The sequence below is a fragment of the Chenopodium quinoa genome, unplaced genomic scaffold, assembly GCF_001683475.1.
Source record: "Chenopodium quinoa cultivar QQ74 unplaced genomic scaffold, ASM168347v1, whole genome shotgun sequence".
NCBI classification, from domain to species: Eukaryota; Viridiplantae; Streptophyta; class Magnoliopsida; order Caryophyllales; family Amaranthaceae; genus Chenopodium; species Chenopodium quinoa.
Genome location: NW_018744697.1, coordinates 445,593 through 473,354, shown reverse-complemented (window position 1 = coordinate 473,354; position 27,762 = coordinate 445,593). Strand labels below are relative to the sequence as shown.

The following is a 27,762-nucleotide window of genomic DNA, read 5'->3' as shown; positions in this document are numbered from 1 at the left end:
GGATTTAGGAATTAATTTTGATTAGGGGATACGACTTTACCCTGTCAATAAACCATTAACATAACCACACCTATTCCTTACTAGCTCCAAGCGCTTGTCATCAATTTTAGTTTATGAGACAAACACCACATTTGGCCTATCTCTCCAACACCAATCTTGGAGAGCTATAACTGTTAATGGGTTGCCAAGCCCATAACAGTTCCATGCTAATATTTTCATTGCTCTTCGTAGGGTTGGGAATTACCAACCTCCACTACTTGACTCGCCACAAACAAGTCCATAGACACATCAGAATTTTTTGCTCTCTTCCCCATTTCCATCCTTTCATCCCCTTCTAGCAACTCCTCACATCCCATATCCTTCCTTTTGCTACCAGGTGGTGTCACCACAGAATTTGCACCTACCTCACCAACTAAGTTACTCCTATGCACCCTCACTTTTTTTTTAACCTTATTAAGTTGTGTCTTCACAGCAGTAGACACCCCAATATTAAAAACAGGAGCATTTTCATTAGAGTAATCAATCTCATCCCCACCCTCCACTTCCATACTTTCCTCCATCAACTCCCTCCCCAACTCCACTATTGGTAGCAGAACCTTAGTAGACTCCCTCTCCTTCTCAGTCACTCCCCCCTTCCCATCCTTCCCCAGCCCCCTTTCATGTTCTATTTCAGGCCTCACCACCAACTCTCCCAGCCCCTTCTCCACCGTCTCCTTCCTTGTCACCTCCAACACACCCTGCTTCTCAATAGGTGATTCTTTGGTTACAAAAGAAAGCTTTTTTGCAGCACTCAACTCTTGCACCTCAGCAGCATCCGACCTTCATTCGACCTCTTATAGGTGACGCTTTCAGCCATGAGCCCCACGTTAGGCCTTGATTCTGCATTTCCTCCGGCACAGAAACACAATCTTTCTCATTATGTCCCATCACACCACACAGGAAGCAGAAGAATAGCCTTTCTTATTTAAGATTAATTCTCACAATCGCACCTTCTCTGTTCTTCGCATTTACAAACCGTCTCAAAGGTATACAAACATCGAGCAACACCTTTACCCTCCTAGTTTTTCCTATACCCAAGACATCATCCTCGACCTCCAGAATTTCGCCCAATTTACCAGCAATTGCGCACATGGGCTTCTGACCTGCAATTGAAAGGGAGGTTCTCAAGTCTAACCCAAAACGGCGAGTGGGTCAAGACCACATTGTTCGGTTGTTCATCTCCCTTAATTTCGTTCAGGATCAATAAGCTCTGTTCAAAGCACCACGGTCGCCCTTGCAGCACCTTCTCTTTATCCCTCAATGAAAGAATTGGAAAACAAAGAGATTCGAACCAATCAACCTAATTACAACCTTCCCCTTCATTCCCCAAGATTGAGAAATTGTGCGTTTGAATGCCTCTACATTCACTCCTCTATCAGTCAACAACCTACCAACAACCATTAACGAAACCCTCGCATCGTTCTCGGACGTGTCCACAGTCCCAAAGTCCACGGTTTCACCATCATCCTCCTCTAGATTTAGATTAGCACATATAGCAATTAGGTCATCGGCCATTATAGCCGGAGCAGAACCACGACAAACGGTGGTAGGAAAATCCTTTCTTGCGAGGGAGTTCGCCCTTTCTTTTGAGGGAGGTTCTTGTTGTTACATTCGCAAAACACTTAAAACTAGGATATTCATTCATTCCCAAATTAGTTCCTCCAAACTATAAAAACCCACCAACACTCCCATAATTTCTCTAAAACCCTCTAGTCTTTACATTTCCCGCCAAAAAAAAAGAGTGGAGCTCGGTAGTCACTCAGTCAGTTACGCTACTCAATAGAGAGTCACTGCTCATACCCATTTGGAGATAGTGCAAGTCGCAAGTTTGCAACGGCAACGGGCGAAGGAGTAAAGATGAACATGCAGCAAAGGCCTTCATCAGAAGAGTCGTATTGTGATCTCCTGCAAATATGGCCTTTATATTTCCCCCAAATTGATCTCTCCTTTCGAGATTGGAGATACCTTCTCATCTCTAAGCTTGTTTGCTTCTTCGCTACTCCTCGCGGCCAACGTTTTGTCCCTCAGGTACCTTTTCGTCGGTCTATTCTCTACATTTTTTCCCAATTTTGCATTTGTATTCTAATTTTTTGATTTTGCCCTAATTTCTTTGCTTTATCAATGTTGTAATTTTCAGATTTATCGAAACAAATTTATGAGGGTGATTTTACTTGTTTCTTTTTATGTTTAGTTTTCTGTGAATTATAAATATATTTATCAATTTGATCAATTATCATATCATCTGAGAAATGGAATGGTAAAATTATTTATAGTTATTGGCTGTGTATTTTGGCTCATTATTAGACATGTAATTGCGGTTGATTTATGTGAATCTAGCCTCTATAGAACTGGGAATTTTAGTTTGCTGAAGGTCTAAATATAGTTCTGATTGTGATGAAATATCATGTAAAAGGTAATAAGATGCCAAGATCTCATCGGGGTAAGGTTTAGTTGAAGACGTGCACTTTTAAATGATAGGTATGGTTATGATATTCCAAAACATTTATGTAGAAGGTTTCCATTTAATAGAGCTGACAGGCAAAATTCTGTGTAATTAAAATTCAGTTTCATGTTGATTGGTATCTATCCCCAGATTCTTCTTTCGTGCTTTGATGTTTGAGAGAGTTGAGCTTATTCTGTATGACTAAAACATGATTTGGTTGAGTTAAAATGATTTTATCCAAATCGCAAGTTGTAGATTTTCTTGCTGCAATTTGCTAAAAGTTCAATGAGGTTTAATATTTTAGCAGCATGTGGGAAAAATGTTATTCATTAATGATATAAGTTCTTATCATCATGTCTCTTACCCATTCAGACACAGAACTCAGCATGTAGTATGAGTGCAGTTAGTCATTGAACATTTTGCAAGATATGACAGTCCTGTGATCTGTGAATCAAAGGCTCACTTGAAATCTCTGTTCAATTAGAATTAATGGGATTTGTCAATTGTCATATGGGTAGATCCATATATTAATCAGTTTTTTCAACCATCTTTCTTTGTCCATCTTTTCTGCGTTTTCCAATATTTCGAGTTGACACCTGTATCGTCCATCATCTTGCATAACTTGAGATCTACAATATCTGAACTTCAAATATAAAGCTTTCTAGGTTAATGATAACAAGAAATATTGCCTCTTGTATTGGCATCCTTACTACTTTTCTCTCTTATAAGCGCATTCACTGATCCTCTTAATGATTCTCCTTGTTGCGTAAAAGCCGTTAATAAAGAATTGACATGAATTTTGTAAATGTTGACTTGTTTATTTTGTCTTTCGTTTCTTAATTATCAAAGAGCCTTGATGAAGAAAATGCTTTGTACAGGTAAAGCATGAAGATGACACATTTTCCTTAACACTCAACTATCAAAAGTTCAGAAAGATATGTGACCTTGAGTGTTTCTTTGTTAATCTGGAAGAATACCCCAAAGAAGCTCTTCTATGCATGGGTGCTGCCATTCATAAGGTTTATCAAGCAGTGATTAAAGCTATTGATTAGCCTATTCCATTTCTCACATTTGAAAATACGCTGAGCGCATGATTGGTAAACTCTTCTACTGGTGCAGGTTTCATCTTTTCAGGAGAAAAGCAAGTTAGACTCTCATGGGAAGATCAATATCCGGCTTCATAATCACCCTGACTCATTGATTGCTTTGAAGAACCTTAAAGCAGCTTATATTGGTAGTTTTAATATAATTTGATTCAATGCTTTGTCCTAAAAGTTTTTAAAAATTTCTTGAAATTTCAATCTGGTTCAGGCAGGAAAAAAATTGATAATTGTATTTGGGTATGGTAGACAGGCTGGTATCTGTGCGTGGTACCGTTGTGAAGGTCAGCACTGTTAAACCATTGGTAATGCAGATGACTTTTAAATGCATCCAGTGTGGAGCAGACATCATGCGTTTCTTTCCTGATGGGAAATACTCTCCACCAGCAACATGTATTATGCGATGTTGCAAAGGCAAAACATTTGCACCAATTAGGTCTACTGCACAGTCCATTGATTTTCAGAAAATAAGGCAAGTCTTGTCCTGTTTGAGATTGTTTTTCTTCTGTGACAAAACTATAGATAGTTGCATTTTTCAAGATGCAAAGAACTGTTTCTTTTAACCATAGAGATAATTATATATAAAGTTAAAATTGATGTTCACATAGAATTTCATTATGATGTTCAAGAGAAAGAGTTGACTCTGTTGTAAACTGTATTTTAGTGATTTGTTCATCTGTCTTGTCCTTTGTTTCTTATGAAATGAATGAAAAATATGGGAAGCTTGGAAATAGTAGCTGTTTGCAAGTCCGTGATATTTTGGGGCACCCTAAAGAAAAATGTTGACATCTTTATATGAATATAGGGAGTATATTGTTTTCTGTAAACAGTGTTGCATTCTGATTTGTTATGTTCTTTAGATTGCAGGAGCTTTTTAAATCTGATAATCTCGAAGAAGGCCGGGTTCCTCGGACAGTCGAATGTGAACTTTCAGAAGATCTTGTTGATGATTGTATTCCTGGCGATGTGGTGACAGTAACTGGAATTATAAGGCAAATTAACAATTACATGGACCTTGGAGGAGGTAGTGTTAAGAATATGCATGAACCTAAGAGCAAGTTATTGGCGTATGTGTGCACTTTGTGGATGTCCCTTTTACAGATTCTACTAGCTAATGAGCTTGGTCATAGTTGCTATATTCATATATTATGTCTTCTTAATTGGTCTTATTTCTTTGCTCAAATTTGAGTTTTAGCTAGAGTTTGGCTTGATTTAATCAATAACACATTATCAACATTAGTTTCCAGTTGATAGAGACTGGAGCCTGATTTCATGTCTTTCTCTATTGGACTCATTTTTCAATTACAATCTAAGATAGTTAGATTGAGGTATAGTTCAGCTTTGATTATCGTTCTATTTGGCCTTTTTTTTTCTTTTTTTACTTTTTAAATTTTTTTTTTTAATTTATTATTTTTAATAATTATACATGCTCAGTGGAACTTGGCAACAGTTATGGCAAAAGGCTCTTTATTTTACTTGAACAAATTTAGTTCTTTCAATTTCCTTGCTTATCAGTACAAAATTCAACCACTGTTATATAGCTTCTTCAGTTTAAATTGTTTCAGGTAAATCAAAAAGCAAGTATCAAGGATTGTACTATTTATATATGGAATCTGTCTCTGTAACAAATTCCAAATCACAGACCATCCCAGAAGATTCTGAATATCCTACTGCTGATACTAGGGCGACTGAGATGTCTGACTTATATTCATTTTCTCCGAGGGATTTGGAATTTATTGTGAAGTTTAGGGAGGAGCATGGTCCTGATGTCTTCCGCCAAATGATTCAGTCTATCTGTCCATCAATATATGGTCATGAACTTGTCAAGGGTGAGTTTCTACTCCTATCTTGTGTGTTGAAGAACTGCAATGCATTTTTTTTCCTTCTTTTTAAATTCAATGTTGGCATGGTAGAGTTGAACTATGCAAGTATTTGTGAAATTAACAGAAATCAACTGTTTGTCTTAAGAGTAAAGACTACATACCCATTCCTATGTTCTCACGAATAGCGTTTTTTCTTTTCAATTGTATTGATTATAGAAAGTGTACTGCCTGCTGAAACATGAGCTCCCATTTAAGGCCTTTCATCTATTCTTATTTACTTGACATTATGACTATTGACAATATTCACTAACTCTACTTTGACTATCTTTAATTATGATAAAAAATATATTCATGTGGGATGTTAGAGTTGTCTCAAGGAATATTTTCATATTGTTAACATTTTATATATATTTTTTTTTCTACTTATTGATGAATAGAGATATTAATCGTGAAACTTGTGCGTTGGCAAACGTGATAAAAGAAACGTGTCAACAAAAAAAGAATGGAGGAAGTATTAAAGTTGCTACATTGTTTAAAAATGACAAACTCGATTATGCTTAGGCAATTATTATTTGTAAGAGGGGAAAACGAGGCCTTTTACACGTTCCAAGCCAGGGTAGACTAAGGGCTTATTTGCGCTGATTGTGGACTGAAGAGATCTCCAGTCCCAATTATGCATTGCTGTACTGACAAGGTGCTGTGGTAGACTGGAGAGATCTCCAGTCCCAATTATATATTGCTGTACTGACAAGGTGCTGCAGGAAACTAAATTCCCCAAACCTCAAGGATTGAAAGTGTGAAGCTTTAGAAGTATTTAGTTTAGAGTAAGCTCAAAACTTTTGGAAAAAAAATTCTTCTTCCATTTGAAAAAGTTGCCACATTTTGTTCCAATACATTATGATTAAAAACATAGAACATAATTACTAGAAGACCCTTCTACTATGATCATTTTTACACTAATCAATATTCAACCTAAATAACTTTGTCTTGGGGAAATCAATTGCAAGCCGTGACTCCCTCCATGATGCAAAGGTGCTTTTTCTTACAATTATGTTGATTCTTTGAGAATGCCTCAAGTGTAATTGAAAAAGAAAAACATTTCTTTTTTACATAAGGTCCCGTTTGTTTCATCTTATTTTAACTTTTATTATCTTATTTCAAACGAAATAGTTTCAGGTAAAATAAGTTTTAAAAATAAGTTGAGTTAAGATAAGTTTAGAAAAAATAAGTACAAAATAAGCTCAAACGTATAAGTTTAAAAGGTTGTTATATCCAAAATAGGGATGTATTAAAGCGAACGTAGATGCTCATGTTCCTGATGTTGTGTTGGTAGGGTTAGGGGTGGTGTTTAGGGATGCAGATGGAAATGTTGCCCTTACTGCTACAAAAAAGGTTGAAATCTCAACCCCGAATGCTGTGAAGCACAGGCTGTTCACTTTGGCTGTTCACTTTGCTCTTCGTCTGGCACAGAGATTTGGGTATAACAACCTTTGGGTGGAGTCGGATGCTATTAATGTGATTAATACAATTACTTCTCATGATGGTGGCTTTTCCCCTATTCATCTAGTTTATGATGATATTAGAATTGATAGAGCGAGTTTTAATGTTTGTTTATTTTCACATGCTAAGAGGAGTTGTAACACCGTAGCTCACCTCATAGCTAGGGGTGATACGAGTGGAAATGCGGAGTTAGTACGGTTTAATAATTTTCCACAAAGTATTGTAACTTTGGCCGAGATGGATATCTCCTCTTAATGAATTGAAGCTCTATCTTTCTTTCAAAAAAAAAAAAAAAAAAAACTAGTATAAAAAAAGGCCTTAAGTTTAAAAAAACTGTGACCTCCAGTTGGGGGGAAGAATGCCTTTAGAGTATGAAGGTAGATGATAACACCCCCCCCAACCCCCGACCCAACTCCATTATTTAATTTGTGATTGTGATTGCGATTGCAGTATTGTTCCTGCATTACAAAAGCGTACAATATTGTAATGCCGCTTATAGAGTCATGGTTGATGTGTTATGGATTTTGTATTAGTCATGTCAGTTGTAAAGTTTTACTGGTCCATTTTCAGCTGGAAGCACCTTAGTATTTGCTATATAGTCTCTAGATTCGCAAATACTCAGTTTACTCTAACAAGTGCCATATACACAAGGCCCTGTGAATGGACTTTGTACTTCACTCTCTGTGCATGGATTTCTATCTTTTTTTCTGGAAAGGTAGCCCTCTGTACAACACTTGGTTCCATGTGTAATTACAGTACATTGGCTGTTTTATGTACAGCGGGAATAACTTTGGCTCTCTTTGGTGGAGTACGCAAACATTCCATGGATCAGAATAAGGTACCAGTCAGAGGAGACATTCATGTGATTATAGTTGGTACGCAAGGCTGCTTATCCCTACCTTTGGATTTGAGAGTTGAGAATAATCTGTTTGTACACTTCATTTTTGATCATTGATATGAAGCTTCAGACTACTACATAGGACTATAGGAGCTAAACTAATATTTGCACACTCAGGTGATCCTGGATTGGGAAAGAGCCAATTACTTCAAGCTGCAGCTGCTGTTTCTCCACGTGGTATCTATGTCTGTGGAAATGCTACAACTAATGCTGGGCTTACTGTAGCTGTTGTGAAGGACCGAATGACTAGTGACTATGCTTTTGAGGCTGGTATTAAATCTTTTGCCATTATTTTCACAAGTGCACAAATGTCTATGTTTATATTGATAATGTGTGAACTGAGTCTGAAACACATAGATTTGCATCTATATATCTACTAAAAGTACAACATACAAAGCAAGAAGGAGTTATGCAATGCAATTTTATCTCTTGGCTCAATTCATTAGATAAATCTATTGTGTGCTTTGACGAGGGGTGAGACTAGGTCGTTGACTAATCCTCCCTTGGTCAAACTAAATTTATAAACACTTAACAAACCTAAATACAAGTATAGAGGCAAGTCAAGGGTCGAAACCAAAGGAACAGTAATGTTCAAATGCTCTCGATTTGGGCGCCTAAGCTAGATAGAAACCAAAGAATAAAAGGTAAACACTAACCAACTACCAAAACTAAAAAACCAAACAAATAAAACAGTAGGGAATGAGGATCAACAAGTAATCATGACAATTGTAGCAACTCGGGAACAACATGCAAATCAATGGTTGCGAAAACTAATGGTAAGAGCAATCAAAAGAGCTCGACAAGTTATCTCCTAGAGGTCTAATTAGCGCCAACTACGAGAGACACTAACTAGGAACGTCACTAATCAAACTCAATCGGCAATTGCAATTCCTAAATCAACGGTTCGTATCATTAGCAATTACAATGCAATCTAGCATAATTCTCAAGGCCTAATCGAATTACACACATACACAATTTCCATCAATCACTTTAATCTCAACAGTCAATCAACACAATTCCCAAATTAAGCACAATCAATCGATCATATAAGTTTTACCCAATCCCTAGCTAAACAACTACTCTAACATCATCATCTAATCAATTAACAACTAAAGAAATCAAGAATCAACAATATATGAAGAATAACTACACTAATCAAGCATCAAACATCAAAATCAATCCAAACAAACTTGAATATTAAACAAAGCAATAAAATGAGATAGAGTTAGAAATGCTCATTGATAATAGAGAAGATCTTCAACACAATTGTCACCATTGAATTTTCAATCCCTCAATCACCACTGAAATTCCTCACTTTCTCTCTCTAAATCTACTCCTAAAACTAACCCTAAAACTAGAGAGAGAAGCTCTCAACTAAGCTGAAATTATGATATAATTTCAATCTAAATCTCCTTTTCCTTCCCTCTCTAAAACCGGGTAACAAGTATATAAGTAGGAGGTGCAAAACGAAACCGATCAATGGCTTCGAATGAGCGCGGGCGTGGGCGCGGGCGCGTAACCCACAGGCGCGCCTTCCTGGGTTTAGTTCTTCTCGAAGGTTCGTGCGTTCACTAATGGCTTCGAATGAGCGCATCGAATGATGATGATGGACACCAAGACTAGCAGTCCTAAAAAGCACTTGACAGTGGGTTCAACACCCCATCTTCATGAGAGCGCGTCTTGAAAGCGCAAGAACTAGAACTTGGAGAACCCACTTTCTTGAATCTTGAGCTTTTCTATTTCCATGAGCTTGCTTCAAAAGCATCTTCCACCTTAGTAATCCATCCATATCAAGACCCGAACCTCGTACAATACCTACAACCACGACAAGAGAGCAAATAAAGGAGAAAATACTAGAAAAACCATCAAAATGCACAAAACCACAAAATAAGAGAAAAGGTAAAACAAAGAGCAAAAGCATGAAACTAAGCATTTATTAAGAAGGAAAAATATGAAAAGAAGGTAAAAACAACCTGAATGCTCATCAAATGGGTGCCATTTATGACACCCATCATGCTAGTATTTATTAACTATTCACGAGAGTGGTTTCTCTAAACTTGAACAACATAGCAATTGCAATTTAGTTTCTCCTCTAGCTGTGAAGTAGGATGGGTGAATTTTAATTTCATCATGTAGTTTGCAAGTGTGCAAATATGCATTTCTATATGCTCTTTTTGTGATATCTTAGAAAATTCCACTTTAAACCTCTAGTTTTTTTTTTTTTTTTTTTTTTTTTTTTTTTTTTTTTTTTTTTTTTTGGTAAATTTATTTATTTTTAAGTCATATCTCTTTTTTTGATGTTTGACTGAAAGCTATAAACTCATGTTTTGAATAAGAGCTATTTTTTTCTTGTAGGTAATTGAAAACTTATACCATCTCGATTTCCGCAAGCTCTAAATAGTTATTGTATACACGCAAATTAAGGTTATTGGAGAGAAATTATTAGTGTGGTGAGTAGGTGTAAGAATAAGGAAGAATTGCTCGTCCGCCCAAATAAATCCGTACTTTCGATTATTATCTATCACTCCCAACTTTAGGGGGTATTAATTTCTATTGCACCCAACAGGTCAACCCAACCTGATGTAAACACGTGATAGGTCCAAAAAGAATTAAAAAAAAAGAAAAAAAATAAAAAACAAAAATTTAAAAAACAAAAACAACCCAGCCCCACTGAAGACACCTCTCCCCCTCCCACGCACTGCCAGAAAACAGTGGCCAACCCACCCTCGAAAACCCCTCCCCCGCTGCCGGAAAACGGCGCCTAACCCTCCCCCGCTGCTAGAAAACGGCGCCCAACCCTCCCCCGCCCTCGAAGCTTACCCCTTTCCCTTTCCCCACCCCGAAAACCCCTCCCCTGCTGCCGGAAAATGGCGCCCTACCCTCTCCGCCCTCGAAACTTATCCCTTTCCCTTTCCCCACCCCCGAAAACCCCTCCCCCGCTGTCGGAATCGGCGCCCAGCCCTCCATTTGCTGTCATTTCCTCCCCCTTTCTCTTCCGTTTTCGCCCTCTTCCCTTCATTTTCGCCCTCTTCCTCTTCGATTTCCGCCCTCCCTCGCATCCTTGCTGATTTTCGCCCCTTCCCCTCCGAGTGGCCGGTGCTTCGGGGGAAACGGGGATGGCTGTTAGTGGTGGCTGCGGGTTGGATGGTTTTGTTTTTGTTTTGTTTTTTTTATAAATTTTTATGTTCTGATTTTTTTTTTTTTCTTTTGAACCAATCTGGTTGCGACACATGTGCAACTAATAAAAAGTCAGCAAAACTTACCTCTTCAACCGATTCCAAGTCATTTGGGTGCAATAAAAATTAATACCCCATAAAGTTGGGAGTGATAGATAATAATCGAAAGTACGGATTAATTTGGGCGGACGAGGCAAAGTTCAGATTAATTGGAGCAATTTTTACTAAGAATAATCGAAAAAATAAGAGAAATATAAAGGTGGGTGAGTGTAAGAATAAGGTAGATAAAGTAAGAGAATGTGAGTGGAAAGGTGTTAATATTGTTGGGTAAGAGAGGTAATGTAGTAAAAGGGGGTTGCCAAAACTGAAATAAAGTGAGTTTTAAAACATTCTTAAATGGACGAAGATAGAGTTTGTAAAGAAGTTTCAGATATGGAAGTAGTAGCTTTCATCAAAGAATATATACTCTTAATTTATTCTTGGTTTTAAAAAGCGCGCCTCAGGCGCGCCTCGCTAAATGGGCTTTAGCTAGGTGAGGCTCTGTGCCTCAAAGCGCCTTTGCGCCTCAAGGAAAATAACTAAGATTTAAATTATAAATTGAAGAATGATGGGCATTTTTTCAAATTCAGACTACCGTTTTACATATATATTTTTTTAATTTATTATGAATCTTTTTAATTGGTATTCTGTACAATCAAAGTACAAAATAATTTAAAATAAATATATAAATACATGCGCCTTGCATACAAAAGGTGTGCGCCTTCGCCTTGCGCCTTGCATCTAGGCTGCAAGGACCATTTGTGCCTTGCGCCTTTTAAAACTAAGCATTTATTACAGGTGTACAGATGCTAGAAAAATGAGGAGAGTGATGAAATGTCCTATTTTTTTAGTCTCATCCACTAGAAGTCAACATGTTGTGTGACTTGTGTCTTACCCCAGAAGGGTTGGGAGAACTTCATCTATGCAATTTTGTGTCTGTTTTCTTGATAACAATTAACATCGGACAATGGAAACTAGTTTGTCTATTTTTATTATTTCATTTGTGAGTGGTGACAGCAAATCACAAAAGTTTACGATAAATTTGAAAAGGTGTAAACAATAAGTTTTATACGTGATGTGTACTGCAAGAAGATATTGCTGGACTCATTTTTTTTCTAATCTAGCACTCTATTTCCAAAGGAACAATACAATCTTCAGTGAAAATTCCTGACAACTGTAGCTGTAAGTCATGAAATTATGTTTAATGTGGCATGTGGTTGTGATGTTAGGATGAAAGAGTACTTAAGTCATTGAGCTTGTTTTTTTTGTCTGTTTTGGGATTGGGGAAGATGAAGAGTTCAGGTCTTTCTCCCTTTCTAGAAGGTGGGAGGACCTTACTACTGACCTCATATTGGTTCTTTAGTGTTTCAAGAGCTAAATTTAATCTCTTTGTAATCTTTTGTCTTTTCTTGTTGTATGACTTGTATCTATAGATTTTCTTTTAATTGCCAAATTAACAAGGAAAGATTGGCCCGCACAGCACCAACGATGCTTAAGGTGCACACTAGCACAAACTATTGCGTGTGCAAATAATATCACAAATTTTGACCAAGGGTGGATGAAATGACATAAACTACACTATTGATGGCAAAGGGTGACATTAATCTTTAACCATTGATGCTTCAATAGTGTAGTGTATGTCATTGTGTACACCATTGGTTAAAGTTTGTGCTGCATCCATTGTAGTCTGTGCTGTTGTGTGCTCCTTACATGTAGCTGGTGCTGTTGTGGCCATTTTTTCAAAAAATTATTGTGGAACAATGGATATTTTGGGAGGTCCACCTGCACATACTGCCTAAATTTCAATGTTGTTAAACAATCAATGCTTATGGGAGGCTTTTTTCAAAAGATCCAGTTCCTGTTTAAAGCATATTAGAGTTATTGTAGGATAATTTAGAATTATGCAATTTATAATACTACGTATTATTTTTAAGTTGGAGGTGGAGCTGTACTGCAGCAGGGATGGGACACCCACCACTTTGTTTTGCTCTCTAACCTGACCGTTAAGCAGTGCAACATCCTATCTGGGCCATATCCTCAGTGAGAATATAATAGGAAGTTCATTTCTTTCCCGTTATTCTTAATTTGTACCTTCTCTTGCTACCCCTTTTTAAAAATTCTTTCACGTGTCTGTATCTGGTGCTTTCTGTTTAGGTGTTTGAGCTATCTAACCCTCCTTACCTCATATCACTGCGTTGATTTTCTTTCATATTATTGCAGTATACTCTGCACTATCTTTATCTCTGTCACAATTAGTATGTTATATTACTTGATTAATTGCCCAACAAAACTTTATGTTTTAGAAACAGAATAAAGAAGAAATAGCCAAAATATTTTACCAATACTCTGCCTTTCGGAGGATGAATGGTCTGATTGTTGCTCAACAACAATTTTGTTCAAGTTTGACGATACTTGTTTGTTTGCTCAAATTTTAAATGTGCTCTCCGCTCTAATCACCAAATTTTGACATATAATGTCATTGTATGTCTACCTGACGCCTTATGAATGAATGATGAGTAATGGAATGTGGAATGGGGTGTTTCTTTGATTATTATATTAAAATTTAGTTTACAATTCCATGAACGGAGGATTAAAAGTTATAAATGTTTCATACTCACTCTCAAATCGTGTCATTATATTAAGTGTCTGAAGTATGCTTGTGCTGATACTCTGAAAGTGGCTATCTAATTTTGTAGGTGCTGTTGTCCTAGCAGACCGTGGTCTGTGTTGCATTGATGAATTTGACAAGATGTCTGCTGAGCATCAGGTTTCCTTGGGTCCTGGCCTATTTTCTCCAGTTGTTGGAAACTATTAATGATACATGTTAGCTTTATTTGACTGTTTAATGGTCTTTGTGCTAGGCTCTGCTGGAAGCAATGGAGCAACAGTGTGTCTGTTGCAAAGGCAGGACTTGTGGCAAGTCTATCAGCACGCACTTCTATCTTAGCTGCAGCAAACCCTGTTGGCGGTCATTACAAGTACATCTTTAATTATGTTTTCTCAGTACCATCCTTATCTGATGCTTTTTTTTTTTTTTTTTTTATCACGTAAACCTATTTATGAAATTTTATTTATCCACTTTGAAATTGAGGGTTGAAAGTAAATTACTGTAAAAGAAAAGGATATTAAGTGTAAGCTTAGCAAATACGTCCAAAAATGATCTCGTAAAATGTTATTGGATGGTCTTAAAAAAAAAAAGATTATTGGATGTGTTTGGTTAGTAGTGTGTTGGAGATTTTTTAACAAAAATGAAAACACAACAAACTGTCAAGCTCAACTAACTTTCTAACCAAAAATACATATTCTGACTTTATAAAGGCTACAAGTATTATTTAAATTTCCCTTGAGAGAAAAGAATTGTAAGGTTAACTCAGGGTATTGTTCTGCAAAGGCTTAGCTGGTTTCTGATTGGCTTTGGTTTCAGGACAACCTTCCAATTGAATTAGAGACTGGACTTGTGCCTTTTTCCTATGCTCAAATACTCTTATTTCAAGGGTGTTTGTTGGAACTAAAAATCTTGTTATGAAACCAAGCTGGGATGTGAGATACAGCAAGTAAAGTGTCATTAATAGCTTTTTAATCGTGGCACATGGAACACTTGATGGGGTTGAGCAATTTTAGGAAGTTGTAAGGCTTTTAAAATTTTAATTTGTAAGCCACTGTTCCAACTTTCTCAATGATCTAATATGGGCTTAAAAACCTGGAAGCCAACTTTTTCATTTTACCTATCAAGACTTTTGCTATAGCATTTCAACCATACCCACTTTCTAATGTTAAAACGTCTGATCTGTTCCTGTGAGCCTAATTCTTCATATTGATTTGTGTCCTTTATAAGTGAAACTTGCATGTATTAGAGACTCTAAATTTGAATCTAATACTAATAAGGACAAAAACACAATACCCTAGATAGAGCTTCAGCTACAAGATTCTCACTCTTACTTTTGTGCAGAATTTCATGGTCAAAACCCATGATCTTGGGCTTTTGGCAACCAGAACTGTTAGAATGGTGTTATATTTCTTCTGTTGTATAACCCAATTTTAACTTTTTCCATGTCTAGTGCAAACCCTAGAAGGCTAAAGGATCTGTCTCAGTAGTGAAAGGCTTGGAGAAACAAAGCAAATCCAGTACTAATGCTTCAAAAGATTGACTAGACCAATTGAATCCTCCTTTCCTTAAAAATCTGAGTACTTGGTTTACCAATCCCATCATAAAATTTGATTAATTTTCTATAATAGCCTGTAACCAAAGAAAACACCTCAGACTATTACATATTTAGGAATTGGCCATTTACTGTTTCTGTACCTTTTCCTGAACATCAATATGGTTTGTGAGATCCAATGGCATCATGGAATACAATAACACATAATTAAGAAAATTCATAAAGATATGGTTTGTGAGATCAAATAACATTACCAAAAATTCATAATGTCCATTTTGGTTTAAAATGCAGTCTTGCATATATGATATATCTTCTTTTGTACCCTCAGTTGAACTTGATTCACATGCAACAGGTATAGGAAACTTGTCTTTTACTTTGTTTCTTATCCAGATCCCTATAATCAACCCATAACCTCTGTGAGTGAAGACTAGAATCAACCTAGAGAATGAGAGTAAGAATAAAAAGAGAGAGAGCGAGAGAGAACGCAGGTAGATTTTAAGTGTTGTCGTTTGGAGATTTGTGACCTAAAGTCACTAATTTGGAGAATTGGCTAGTGGTAGCCCCAGGCTACTGATTTTGTAAGCAGACTGTCTATTTCAATTAAGGCTTTAAATTTTTATTGCTATCTTTTCTTTACGTCTTGTGAAATCTATGTGTGGATTGAAGCAGGTGTTCAGTCAATTACACACTACTATACTTGGGAATTGAATGACAAGGTTTATTTTTTAGAGTAGCACTTTCTTTACTTCTCTGTATGTTAATTAAATAAGAGAATAGGAGGAAACTTTCCACATATTCTTTTATGTGATTAAAGAAATAATTACTTTAAATCTGTCTTCTATACCTGTATTAGCTAACACCATTAGGTTAAACAAAATAAAGATGCACTGTTTAGTTTCATTGCCTTAAAGTTTGACTTTATTTGAAAATATTTATAAGACAACAATCTCATGCATTTTGAGCTATATCTACATCCTTTACACTATGTTTGGAGTTTGGATACAAGCAAAGAGAGGGATAAATTTTCTCCTATTTGGATAGCAATTGCAGGGAGTTAGGAAAGTGGAGGGGAGGGGACTGAAAGGAAAATTTTCCCCTCATTGCTTAAGGATCAAATCTCTCTAAATTTGGAAAGATTTGTAACAAATATGACATTTTTGTGTAAATCAGTCTTCTTTTATGGTCTTGAATTTTTCTCTCATATCCTCTACTTTTTTCCAGTGAACAATGGAAGTAATGGAAATTTTAAACTATTTCAACTCTATCTTTTTCGTTACTTTTTGTTCTCTGCTCCATTCCTCTCTCTACTGTAAGCCTGTAATATTGGAGAAAAAACAATCCCTTAATTATCCTAGGGTTATGATCTAAGTTCTCTCTATGTCCTCAAATATTCTCTCAAGAACTTGCATATTGGTTTGCTAATTTTATTTATTTGCGTCATCTCTGTAGTATTCAATTGCCATTGTTTGATTTGCCTTCGTCAATTAGTGAGATGCAATTGATTCATACAAAGTTCCTTTGATCTCCTTTTTTCTCTTTAAAGAAGAATATTGTGTTGATGATTTTGCCTTCCCCTTCCCTCCTCTTTCTTATCCAAACAAGAGATAATTTTCTAACTTCCTATACCTCACTTTGCTGTCTCTCCCCTTCCTGATTTCCCGATCCAATCACACTGTTAATTCAAACCTTATATTTTTGCCATATAATCCAAATCACCAATTCTTAGGCACAAAAACAAGTAAAAAATTTCTGTAAAAAGAGTTGTCACCACCAAATCTTCTCTTCTTTTGCTTAATCCTTTCTTCAGTTTGTTTAATTCTTCTCCTCTTGATCGGAACATAAACTTCATCAAATGGTTATACATAGTATTACCTGGAGGGTCTCTGAAGATAAAAGGTACTTGTAAACATGCAAAGAGGAGCCCTGTGGAGTAAGCAACAATAGTTCTTTGTTCACTGGCTAGCAGACTGTGTGGACAACTGAAAGGCCTTGTATGCAGTGTGCCTGATAGATGCCAATGACTGGCGGATGAAATGACTTAAGCACAACGCAGGAATCTCTAACAATTGTGTTTGTTACCACCTTTATCCTTTCCAGGTTCTTATAAATAAGATTCTGCTATCTCAGTTACAGTATGGACAATTCTGACCAAGAAAAGTGACCCTTAAAGTGAAAAAGAAAAAGGGCTTGCTTTACATGCTGAAATGATTACTTAATGTTACAAATCGTGTATATTTATCATGATAGCTTCTTATAGCACAGTGCTAAAATTATGTATTTGCTTTTCCTCAAGCTCCTATTTACCATACCCAATCTTGCCTCAATTCAGGTCTAAGGGAGATCATCATTATATACATTCTATACTACCATCATATGACATTAATTGTCAGATAGTTTCATTTCATAATGTTATCCTAGTTGGGGCAGAGATGAAGGAGGATTGTATATATGCAGCATTTCCAGCACTATCAATTTATAAGATAACATGTGATTTCAATCCAAAAGTTCTTTCATGTCTGAAAGAATTTGCTTACACAAGAAAGGTTTTTATTTTTTATTTTTTAAAATTTTAGGAAAAATTGATAAAAATAATCCCAACTTTCGCCGATTCGCTCAAAATAATCCCAACTTTTGATTATTTTTAAATAATCCCAACTTTGGGGGTCTTTCGCTCAAAATGGTCCCAACTGTTCACCCAACCTATTATAACAGGTTAAGGTGACACGTGTCATCATAACATTGGTTGAAAAAAACTTTTTTAAAAAAAACTTAAAAATACAAAAAAGAAAAAAAAACAAAACAAAAAATCAAACAAATACCAGCCCACGACCACCCTCCTCACCACCAGCAGCCACGGCCACTCCATCCTCCATCTCCACCGCACTGAAAAACAACCTCCCCCGCGCCAGCACAAGCGACGCCCCCACTAACTACCAAAGCAGCGGCAGCCACCAATAATTGCAACCCAGCAGCCCGCAACAACCTATTCACCGTCAATTGCTTCCCTCACCGCGTAAAAACCCCCAAACACCTGTACCCCACCATCGGAACCCTAGCGCTAGGGTTCTAGGGTTCCGATGGTGGGGGAGGGGCGTTTGGGGGTTAACACTTTGTGGGGGAAATAATTTAGGGATTTCGGTGGTTGTGGGATTTGTGGTTTTAGGGAAAGGGCGTCGGGAACGGAGGTTTCGACGGCGGAGGAGGGGGTCTAGCCGTCTAGGCGCAACAGGGTGAGGGCCGAGGACTTGGGCTGGGACGGTGGGAGGAGGATCGTTGGACGGGAGTGGTGGTGGGGTTGTCGTGGGTGTTGGGGCTGGGTGTTCAGTTAATTTTTTTGTTTTTTTAAATTTTTTATTTATTTATTCTCAACCATTCACATAGTGACACGTGTCACTAAAAATCTAAAAAAAAAATTACCTCTTTAACAGGTTACGGGTCACTTAAGACCATTTTGAGCGAAAGACCCCCAAAGTTGGGATTATTTTGAGCGAACCGGCGAAAGTTGGGATTATTTTTATCAATTTTTCCTAAATTTTAAGGAACTTTCTATATTTTACAAGCCATAAATAAATTCGTTAAATCTTGCTAAATAGTTGGGTAGTAATTACTAACATATTTCATTTCTGCAACTTACTAATGCGTTATCCAAATGCTTAAGTCAATAACTATAGAAAATTAAATATCTAGGTGATTGAATATCTTAGTACTTGGTAGTCTTATACAACAAACTGGAAGTCAAACTTTATGCAAGCTAGATATTAGGTCTAGTCACCCCTAAATATTTTGTTTTGCTAACATGTCAGAAATGTGGTTTTACAGTCGTGCTAAAACGGTGAATGAAAACTTGAAGATGAGCTCTCCTCTGCTTTCACGATTTGATTTGGTTTTCATATTGGTGGATAAACCAGATGAAAACATGGATAAACGACTTTCTGAGCACATTATGGCTGTAAGTACTGTACACACAAGTTTTTTTGTTTGTTTTGTTTTGTTTTGTTTTGTTTTGTTTTGTGTAGGCTCTAACTCTGTTTTTTTGCTGCTGTGATTCTTGAGGGTCTTAAAAATCCACAGAATGTCAAATAAAAGATGAATTTTCTGTTAAAAAACAATTTCAAATTATTGTGCAAGATTTTTTCTCAAATGGCATTTGTATGTCAGCCATGCAAAGATATTAAAAGACTTGTTTCTGAAAGATCATGCTATCTTTAGGTCTGATGTATTTAACATCAAACAACAGATTGCTATCTGTTTTGTCAGGCTTCTGTTTAGTATTTTGTTAATGACTGCTGTGAGTTAAGTAACTGATTAGTTTTTCATGGCTCTCTTGTCCATATTTGATGATGTAAAATTGAAAGGCCAGACTATATTTATAACAACAGATTTGCAAGCACATGAAAACTTGAAAATTTTGTAATCATGCTTCTGGTATGTAATCTCTTTGCCCATATTGAGTGGGTTTGTTTGTTTTGTTTTTTTGTTTTGTTTTGTTTTGTTTTGTTTGTTTGTTATTTTTATTTATTTATTTATTTTTTTCCCCCTACTGGTTCCCAAATTGTTTGCAAGTATTTTACACTCATACCATCAAAGTTCTCTTACAACTCTCCTATTATGGGTATGAATCTAAAGTTCTAGTTGACTGCTCAAGATTAAAACATTCAATATATTGAAGTATTAACTAACACAAGTAATAATTATTAACAGAAGGTTAAAACTTCATTTTTTTTTGAGGAAATCCAAGTTACTCAACATGAGTAGCAAAATATGTTACTCAAAGGGGTACTATTATTGTCTTTTCAATACTACAATACTACCTTTCAACTTTCTCTCTCCTCACTCCTCTTCTACCTCAAGGACTCAACCATGGCAGCACCCCGACCTCACTTGACCACCACAACCACCATCATCACAGCCACACCATGGCAGCACCCCGATCTCACTTCTTCACCACCACAACCACCATCTCTATAGTCGAACACATCACAACAGCAACCACCATCATCACTTCTTTGCTCATCTTCGAAAATTAAGCACAATTAAGGGAGCTTCAATGGAGGAAATGGTCCCTTCCCTTTGGGGTTGACCATGCCCTTAATTTCATCCTTCGTTCATAAGGTTTTTGTTTTGTTCCAATTTGGGTGGAGATCGGGGAAGGTGGAGATGGGGACGCTTGAGTTTTGTTCCGCCGCGGCGTTTTGGGTTTGAGAAAGGATGAAGAAGAGTAGGTCTATCGAGGAAGAAGATCGGTGGGTTTGAGAGATGGTGGTTGTGTTTGGCAGAGAGATGGTGGCTTTGATGATGGTGATGGTTGTGGTGGCTGTAGTGATGGGTGAAATGGTTGGAAATTGTACCCTCCGGAAGATGATGGGTGAATGGTGGGAATTGCCGAGTAAACTTGTAAAAATAATTAAAAAATACAAAAAGTTGTTCGAATTTACATTAGTGCCATTTGAGTAACAAAAATCGTTACTCAAACTGAGTAATTGGGGCTATCCCAAATTCTTTTTATCTACTATGCATAATATTTGATGACTGAATACTATAGGTGTCGTTCGAAGAGTCGAAGTGCGCCTTCGTAGAACGTGTTGTGAATATGCTTTTGGCAATCATAGGAAATTGGATTTAATATTATAAGAATATGGATGAAAAAGTAGGGAGCCGTTAACTAGTTTGTAAGGAACCTGTAAAACTGTTCATGAATCATTTAAAACACCACAAAAGGGAGAAATCGAAAGACAACAACGATTTAATCCATAAAGATTACACTCCATTCATAATCCATGAGGTTGCTAACTCCATAATCTAGATATTCGGGGATGATGGTATGGAATTGAGTCATGAAGTCAATTTTGCCCATATTGGCTACAACTTGATTCTTTTAGCGATATGTATTAATTGTAACCCAAAAGACATACAAACAAGGTTCAATTCGCTCCAAAGTCCAAACTAATTAATTTGAGTTGGTTAAATTTTAATGCACATATAAATCTAATGACTGAGATCACTTCAATTAATAAACAAGATTACTGGGAACCTAAGCCGGTTGTCCAAATTATTTATTAGGCGTTATTTCCAATTACAGGTTTTGATTAAAACGTGCAATGTTGATGATTTAAGCAATAAGTAGAATAATCAAGTAAAAGCATGTATAGAAATATTGGAAGCAACTTGATAATAATAATAATAATAATAAAAAAATGAATTTAGGCATCCTAAACATGATATTAAATAATTATTAATACAACCCTAGGCATGATACTAACCTGATTAATAAAAACGCATAAACACGATACTAATAGTTAAAAATCATTCCCTAAACATGATGCTAGTAAGAGCAGCTATTGTAGAATTAATTAAACTAAAAGAATAATTAAGTCTACTTACGTCGATCGCCAAACTTTGCATCTATATCATAATTAAATCGTTAGTAAACTTCAATAAAATTAATAAATTGAAATAATTAAGGTTAATGATCAACTTTTCACGCCGTGGCCCCTAATATAGCTTCAAGTGTAGTATTGATGCCTAGGAACACTAGGAAGAAACGGTGAATGATTAGTATGGAGAGGATTGAGAAAAAAGAGAATTAGAGAGAAATTGAGACTCAAAATGATGTTTAACTCTTGAAAGATTATGGATTTATGGTAATCATAGACCTGAAGTCAGAAAAAAGAATAGAATTTACGGGAAAGCTGGTGCAAAAGAAAAACGATTGGCACCACGGGAAAGGACTTGGTGTGGCACGCCATATTTGACGCACCCTGTGGCAGGTTGGCGCCACACCACGATATTTGGCGCGACACTCGGTTTTTACGGATTTTGTTTTTATCATATTTTTTAATCCCGTATTCGGATTAAGGCAAATAATATTTCGTTGGAAAGTTCTTGAAGTTACTTTCTAATTCAATTGGAATCATGTCGATATCTTTTCTTGATTTAAAGATGTGGTTAAAAATAATACAAGGGTGTCGGTTTTGGACCGAGTTTGGTATTTTGATCATACTTTTTCCGTTTCAAATCGAAATTGGCCTTATGATATTGGAAAGCAGTGTTGAGGCTACAATTAGGGGTGAGCAAACCGGGTACCCGGTCAAAATATTAGGACCCAGACTTGGAATTGGTTGGAACCGGGTCCTAAAATTCGGATCTGGAATTGGAATTGGTTCAACCGGGTCCTAAAATTTAGGAATTGGTATTGGAACCACCGGGTACCGGTTCTGGTTTCGGGTACCCACTTTATGTATGTAATTGTAAAAATATAATACAAATTATAATTTTTATTTTAGTTAGCTTCATTTTTAGCGTTTAATACCTACATTTATATATGCGTTAAGCTATTTGTATTTATGTTAGGTATTAATAATACTTTTTTAATTTACAAATTAGATACATTCACCATATTTTTATTATTTAAAATTTATTTAGTTTAGCATATATTAGGTAATCGGGTACCCAACCGGTTCCGATTTCGATTCCAAAAAATTGAGAATTGGAATTGGAATTGGTTATAACCGGGTCCTTAATTTATTACCCGGAATTGGAACCACCGGGTCCAATTCCGATTCTGGACCCGCCGGTTCCTAACTGGTTCTGGTTCCAATTCCGGGTACCCGGAATTTTTGCTCACCCCTAGCTACAATGGCACAATGCATTAGGGGCCCTGTGCAACTTCTCAAAAATGAGGCCTTAGTGAAATGAATTTGGTAGATAAAGGATTTCCATAGATTAATTAATAATTGAAGAATTAAAGATAAAAATCGTTAAAATTAACCTTGGTAATAGAAAGATTTTGTAGAAATTAGAAAAGGAAAACTGAATAATTGAAGGAAGGAAATTAATTTGGATTGAATATAAAAGGTTTAAGAATGGAAAAGGTGATTATGATGTAGCTGATTACCGAATTTTGGGCGGAGAGGTTGAGGTGATGTAGCTGATTACCGAAATTGAGTTTGAAGTGAGTGAAAAAAAAAACAAAAAGTGTTGTGGAAGAGAATCAAACTTGTGATACCTAGAAAACTATAAGCTACACTCTCGAACTATTCATACACATAACTATATAGAACAAAAAAAATATATATCCAAATTTTGGGGCCCCTTAAATTTGGGGGCTCTGTTCTGTCGACCACCTCGCACTAGGCCAAAATCGCCCCTGTTGGAAAGCTTATTTCAAGGTCTATCCAATGATGTAATATTTGGCTGATAATTATGAACCACAAAAGTCAGATTTGCTCGGTTTTAGACTGCAATTATGAAAAGAGAAAATCTAGCTAAGGTATGTGGATTTTGGGCTAGGAAACAAGGGAAAGGGTTAAATAAAAGGTTTGAGCTTACTGGGAAATAGGATGGGCTAGGGAAATGAAATGAACTGGGTATAATACTCTACTCGAACCAAATGGGGATGAAAGATTTTACTCATCATTGGGTTTCGATCGAGTAGACATTTTTAGGTGTCTACAGATACGAGATACCGACAATAAACATTTTTTTATTAGTTGAAGCTCTCAAGGATTGCATCAAATAATGAATAAGGTAGGTAGTTGTATGTCATGTATGCCGGTATGTAATGTTGTCTAGCCAAGTTTGAACTTGTATGCTAGTTTTTATGTGGTATATAATTTATGATGGAAAATTCATTTGCTAGTTATTAGTCTCAAAACTCTCAACCCTCTCTCCCTCATATTAAGATATTTTCATCGTTGTCTTTTCAAAAACAAAAACATGCTAAAATGTAGTCTCTTGCAGCTTCATTCTGGTCACGGAGATAATTCCTCCACAGTTAAGAGACACTGTAGAGGTGATATTCCTTCTTAAGCTGATAATATTGTTCTCAACTCATATGCTGATACTAACAACTGTTCTTCTAAATGCAGCATCACAGAGTATTGGACAAATAGTTGTTAGTGCTTCAAGTGAGTCATTGGTTTCAAGGTTGAGACTGGATCCTAGGAAAGATAGTGAATTCGTCCCACTACCTGCTCCACTTCTACGAAAATATATTGCTTATGCAAGAGCTTATGTCTTTCCGAAGTGAGTCAAATGGCCCTCCTTGTTACTTCTACTCATGAGCTTTATTCACCTAATTCTGCGTGTGAACTTGTTTTGATCAGGATGTCAAGGTCAGCAGCAGAGACTCTTCAAAATTTCTATTTACGGTTGAGGGATCGTAACACTTCAGCTGATGGTACTCCCATAACTGCAAGGCAGTTAGAAAGTCTAGTAAGGCTGGCAGAGGCTCGTGCTAGGGTAGACTTGAGGGATGAAATAACTGAACAGGATGCTTTGGTAATTGTAGCACGGGAAATGAATTTATTCTTACACTAATATATGACTGCTACTCTCTGAAACTGTCTAGAAAAACCATGGAAATAGTAAAATATCCAGTGATATAAATTGGAGACTGGTAGTTAGTGGGTATAAAACCAAGTCAGATCTTAGGTCTTAAATTAGCAATTCCTTCTAGGAAATCTTTTCATGTTTGTGCTTCTTGGAACTAGTAATAATCTGTGTTAGATTATTATACAAACATGGCTTGCTTAATTATTCAAGCTCAAGACACCTTTTTTAACTTGCAGATTTTGTTGTGTATAACTAATTCATACTAAAATAGAGCACCTTATTATTATATAGAGCCCATTTGGTAAGTGGTTATAGGAATGATTTTGAATGTAAAAATTGTGAAGAATATCTTCTGGCATTCTCATGGTAAAGCTGCTTCACTTTAAAGTATATGTTCTTTTTAATAAGTTTTCACTACCATAAATTACCATTCGGGGAATGATACCACAAAGGTCTAAAATTGTTGTTATAAGGGCATTAAGATGACACCTTTTTTTTTATAAAAAAAAATAAAGAAAATTACACCTAATTCATTCCTATTATCACCGTCTAATTCTACTTGCCAACTGGGCTGATAATTACTCTTGGATATGTGACCTCAATTCAATTTAAAGTTGGACTGTAGTTAAAAAAAATCAAGAGCTAACCATGTATTCCAACTCTTGGTTAGGAAGGACACTGAATTTGTATGTGTATTGAGAAGTTAGATTCTTCCGACTGTGTTTTCCTGCATAGATTGCAAGGATGTGTTTGTTCCTTATCCTTCTTTTCTGATAATAAGTTATGCCTTTTTCTGAAAAACTAATTGCAGGATGTTGTTGAAATCATGAAAGAATCCCTGTATGATAAGTATCTTGATGAACATGGAGTTATTGATTTTGCTCGTAGTGGAGGCATGAGTCAACAGAAGGAAGCAAAGCGATTCTTGAGTGCTCTCAATAAGCAATCAGAATTGGACCAGAAAGATTGTTTTTCAATATCTGTATGTTTATTTGTTTTTCAATCTTCCTCGTTTACATTTTTCTTTCTTTGCTTGGTTGCAAACTGATCCTGCTGCTTCTTGTGATCATTATTGACCTGTATTTCACATATTTTCAGGAAATATACGGTTTGGCGGATAGGATTGGTCTCAGAGTTCCAGATATTGATGTCTTTGTTGAAAATTTGAACACTGTTGGTTTTTTGATAAAAAAGGGACCCAGAACATATCAGGTACTTGTACACTACACTATTTGAACAGTGCCTACATATATGCTTGTAATTGGTAATAGTTTACTAAGGTTACCAAGCTAGGCTTGACTCAACTGTTAAGAGTAGAACCTTAGTTCTTAGAGGTCTAGGGTTTGAATCTTGTCCCACCTAATCAGAAGTGGGGATTTCCTTACCTCTCCCCGTACTTCCAAGTTACTATTGGACCCAAAAACATGAGGGTTGAAGTTTAGTCCCACATTAGTCAATGTTCCACAAATCACAATGGTCCCACTTTTGTGTGCTAGTTATATATTGATGATACACAATCATTGATTTGCTCTTAATGTGGTGAGAATTCTAGCAGTCACTGAAATTTCATTGTGTAGGGACTTAGCTGATTTTCTCTGCCTTACATAGGCGTGATGATGGTTATAGTAGCTGATTTTCTCTGCCTTACATAGGCGTGATGATGGTTATAGTAGCTGATTTTCTCTGCCTTACATAGGCGTGATGATGGTTATGGGTTATGATTGATTAATTACAGCACGCAGTAGCTGGTCATTAAACTTCCTATCATTATCGTGGAGTTGCACGTATCTGATAGTTACTGTTATTATACGAAGACTGCGAAGGTTGAAGTTTAGTCCCACATTAGTCAATGTTCCACAAATCGCAATGGTGCCACATTTGTGTGCTAGTCATATGTTGATGATACAGTCACTGATTTGTTACTTACCAGTTTCTTAATGTGCCTTACATAGACATGATGTTAGTTATGGATAATGATATCGACTAATTACAACACTAATTGATCATTATACTTCCTATGTTTACCGTGGAGTCGCAATGTATCTGATAGTTTCCCTGTTATTACAGCTGCCTTCATCATCATACACAAGGAGTCAGGTATCAAGGTCCAGGGTCTAGACATGGGGCAGAAGGATATTTGCAGGTTATCTTTAATACTGTACTTTTGGTTATGTCAAAAACTCAAAATACAGCTATATGTCATGGAAAAGTGATAGTGTTCTACAAACAGAAAGCATAAGCACATCACTGCAATGAGGAAGTACTAATCAGTACTGGATTAATCTGTATTGATTTACATATACCATGACATGTTTGTACATAATGTCAACTATATTGTGCCCCGCTTTCTTGTTTTACATGTACATTCTTTCACTCAAGTCTTTTTGTTGAGACGCGTATAGTATACCAACACGTAGATGGTACTTTTTGATGATTTAATGATTTTTAAACCTTCCAATGGCACACAGTTTTCTGAGAAGTCAATCTTACATAAGTTGCAACATTATTTGATCTTAAAATGTGTTTCTAATACAAGTAAATTAATCAATTTTTCTAAATTTAGCCATTTTCCTTGCAAAATAATTTCCAAACTCATACTCTCAATGATCAATTAAAACGATAATTGATTCTGCATCAAAGCTCGCCAATATAAAGCTCCTCACTTTAACTAACCTGCAAATGTTTGAAATGAATCTAAGTCCACAACAAAGCTAACAATTGTCGAATTTTGATAATCGTCTAACTCTAAACTAGTAGAATTTCATGAATTAAAACCATATATCAAATGTATGATGCCAACTTGTTAAGATACGCAAACATCTGTTATGCCTCCAAGTTTCAATTGAAATGAAAGGGGTAAGTCGGATAAGAGGTTCGTTTGGCATCGCTATGATTTTTTGTTTTTTTTTTTTTTTTTAAATCAAATGACATATGTCATATAATGAATCAAAAATTATTTATGTAATACCCCAAAATTTTTTAGCTAGTATAAACTTTTAAACTTTAATTATATATGTTATATTAATAGATTTTATGATTATTATTTATTTTCTAATTTAAAAAAAAAAAAACCAAAACTGACTAAGGATAATTTTCAAAACCTATTTTGAATTTGGGTAAAGGAGAAAATAGTGGTGATTAGTTTTACCGGATAGAGATGAGCTAGTACTTCTAAACTCAATCTAATTTGGGTTCTATCTTTTGAACTTTCGAGAGAAATAAATCCCTACATTATATATACACCTCCTAAA

The 27,762-nt window shown here is 36.1% G+C and overlaps 1 protein-coding gene across 1 annotated transcript; it reads left to right on the top strand.

Annotated features, from left to right (window-relative positions):
• The first annotated feature begins 222 nt into the window (after nucleotides 1-222).
• LOC110702716 (probable DNA helicase MCM8) lies at nucleotides 223-27,240 on the top strand. Its single transcript, XM_021880468.1, is given in 18 exon segments — nucleotides 223-2,067; nucleotides 3,361-3,501; nucleotides 3,602-3,716; nucleotides 3,832-4,054; nucleotides 4,443-4,606; nucleotides 5,148-5,411; nucleotides 7,685-7,780; nucleotides 7,921-8,073; nucleotides 13,715-13,785; nucleotides 13,880-13,908; nucleotides 13,910-13,996; nucleotides 18,998-19,127; nucleotides 23,918-23,969; nucleotides 24,046-24,202; nucleotides 24,283-24,457; nucleotides 25,323-25,493; nucleotides 25,610-25,723; nucleotides 26,579-27,240. Coding segments are annotated over 18 exon segments (2,364 nt in total). The 5' UTR covers nucleotides 223-1,896; the 3' UTR covers nucleotides 26,630-27,240.
• The last annotated feature ends 522 nt before the right edge of the window (nucleotides 27,241-27,762 follow it).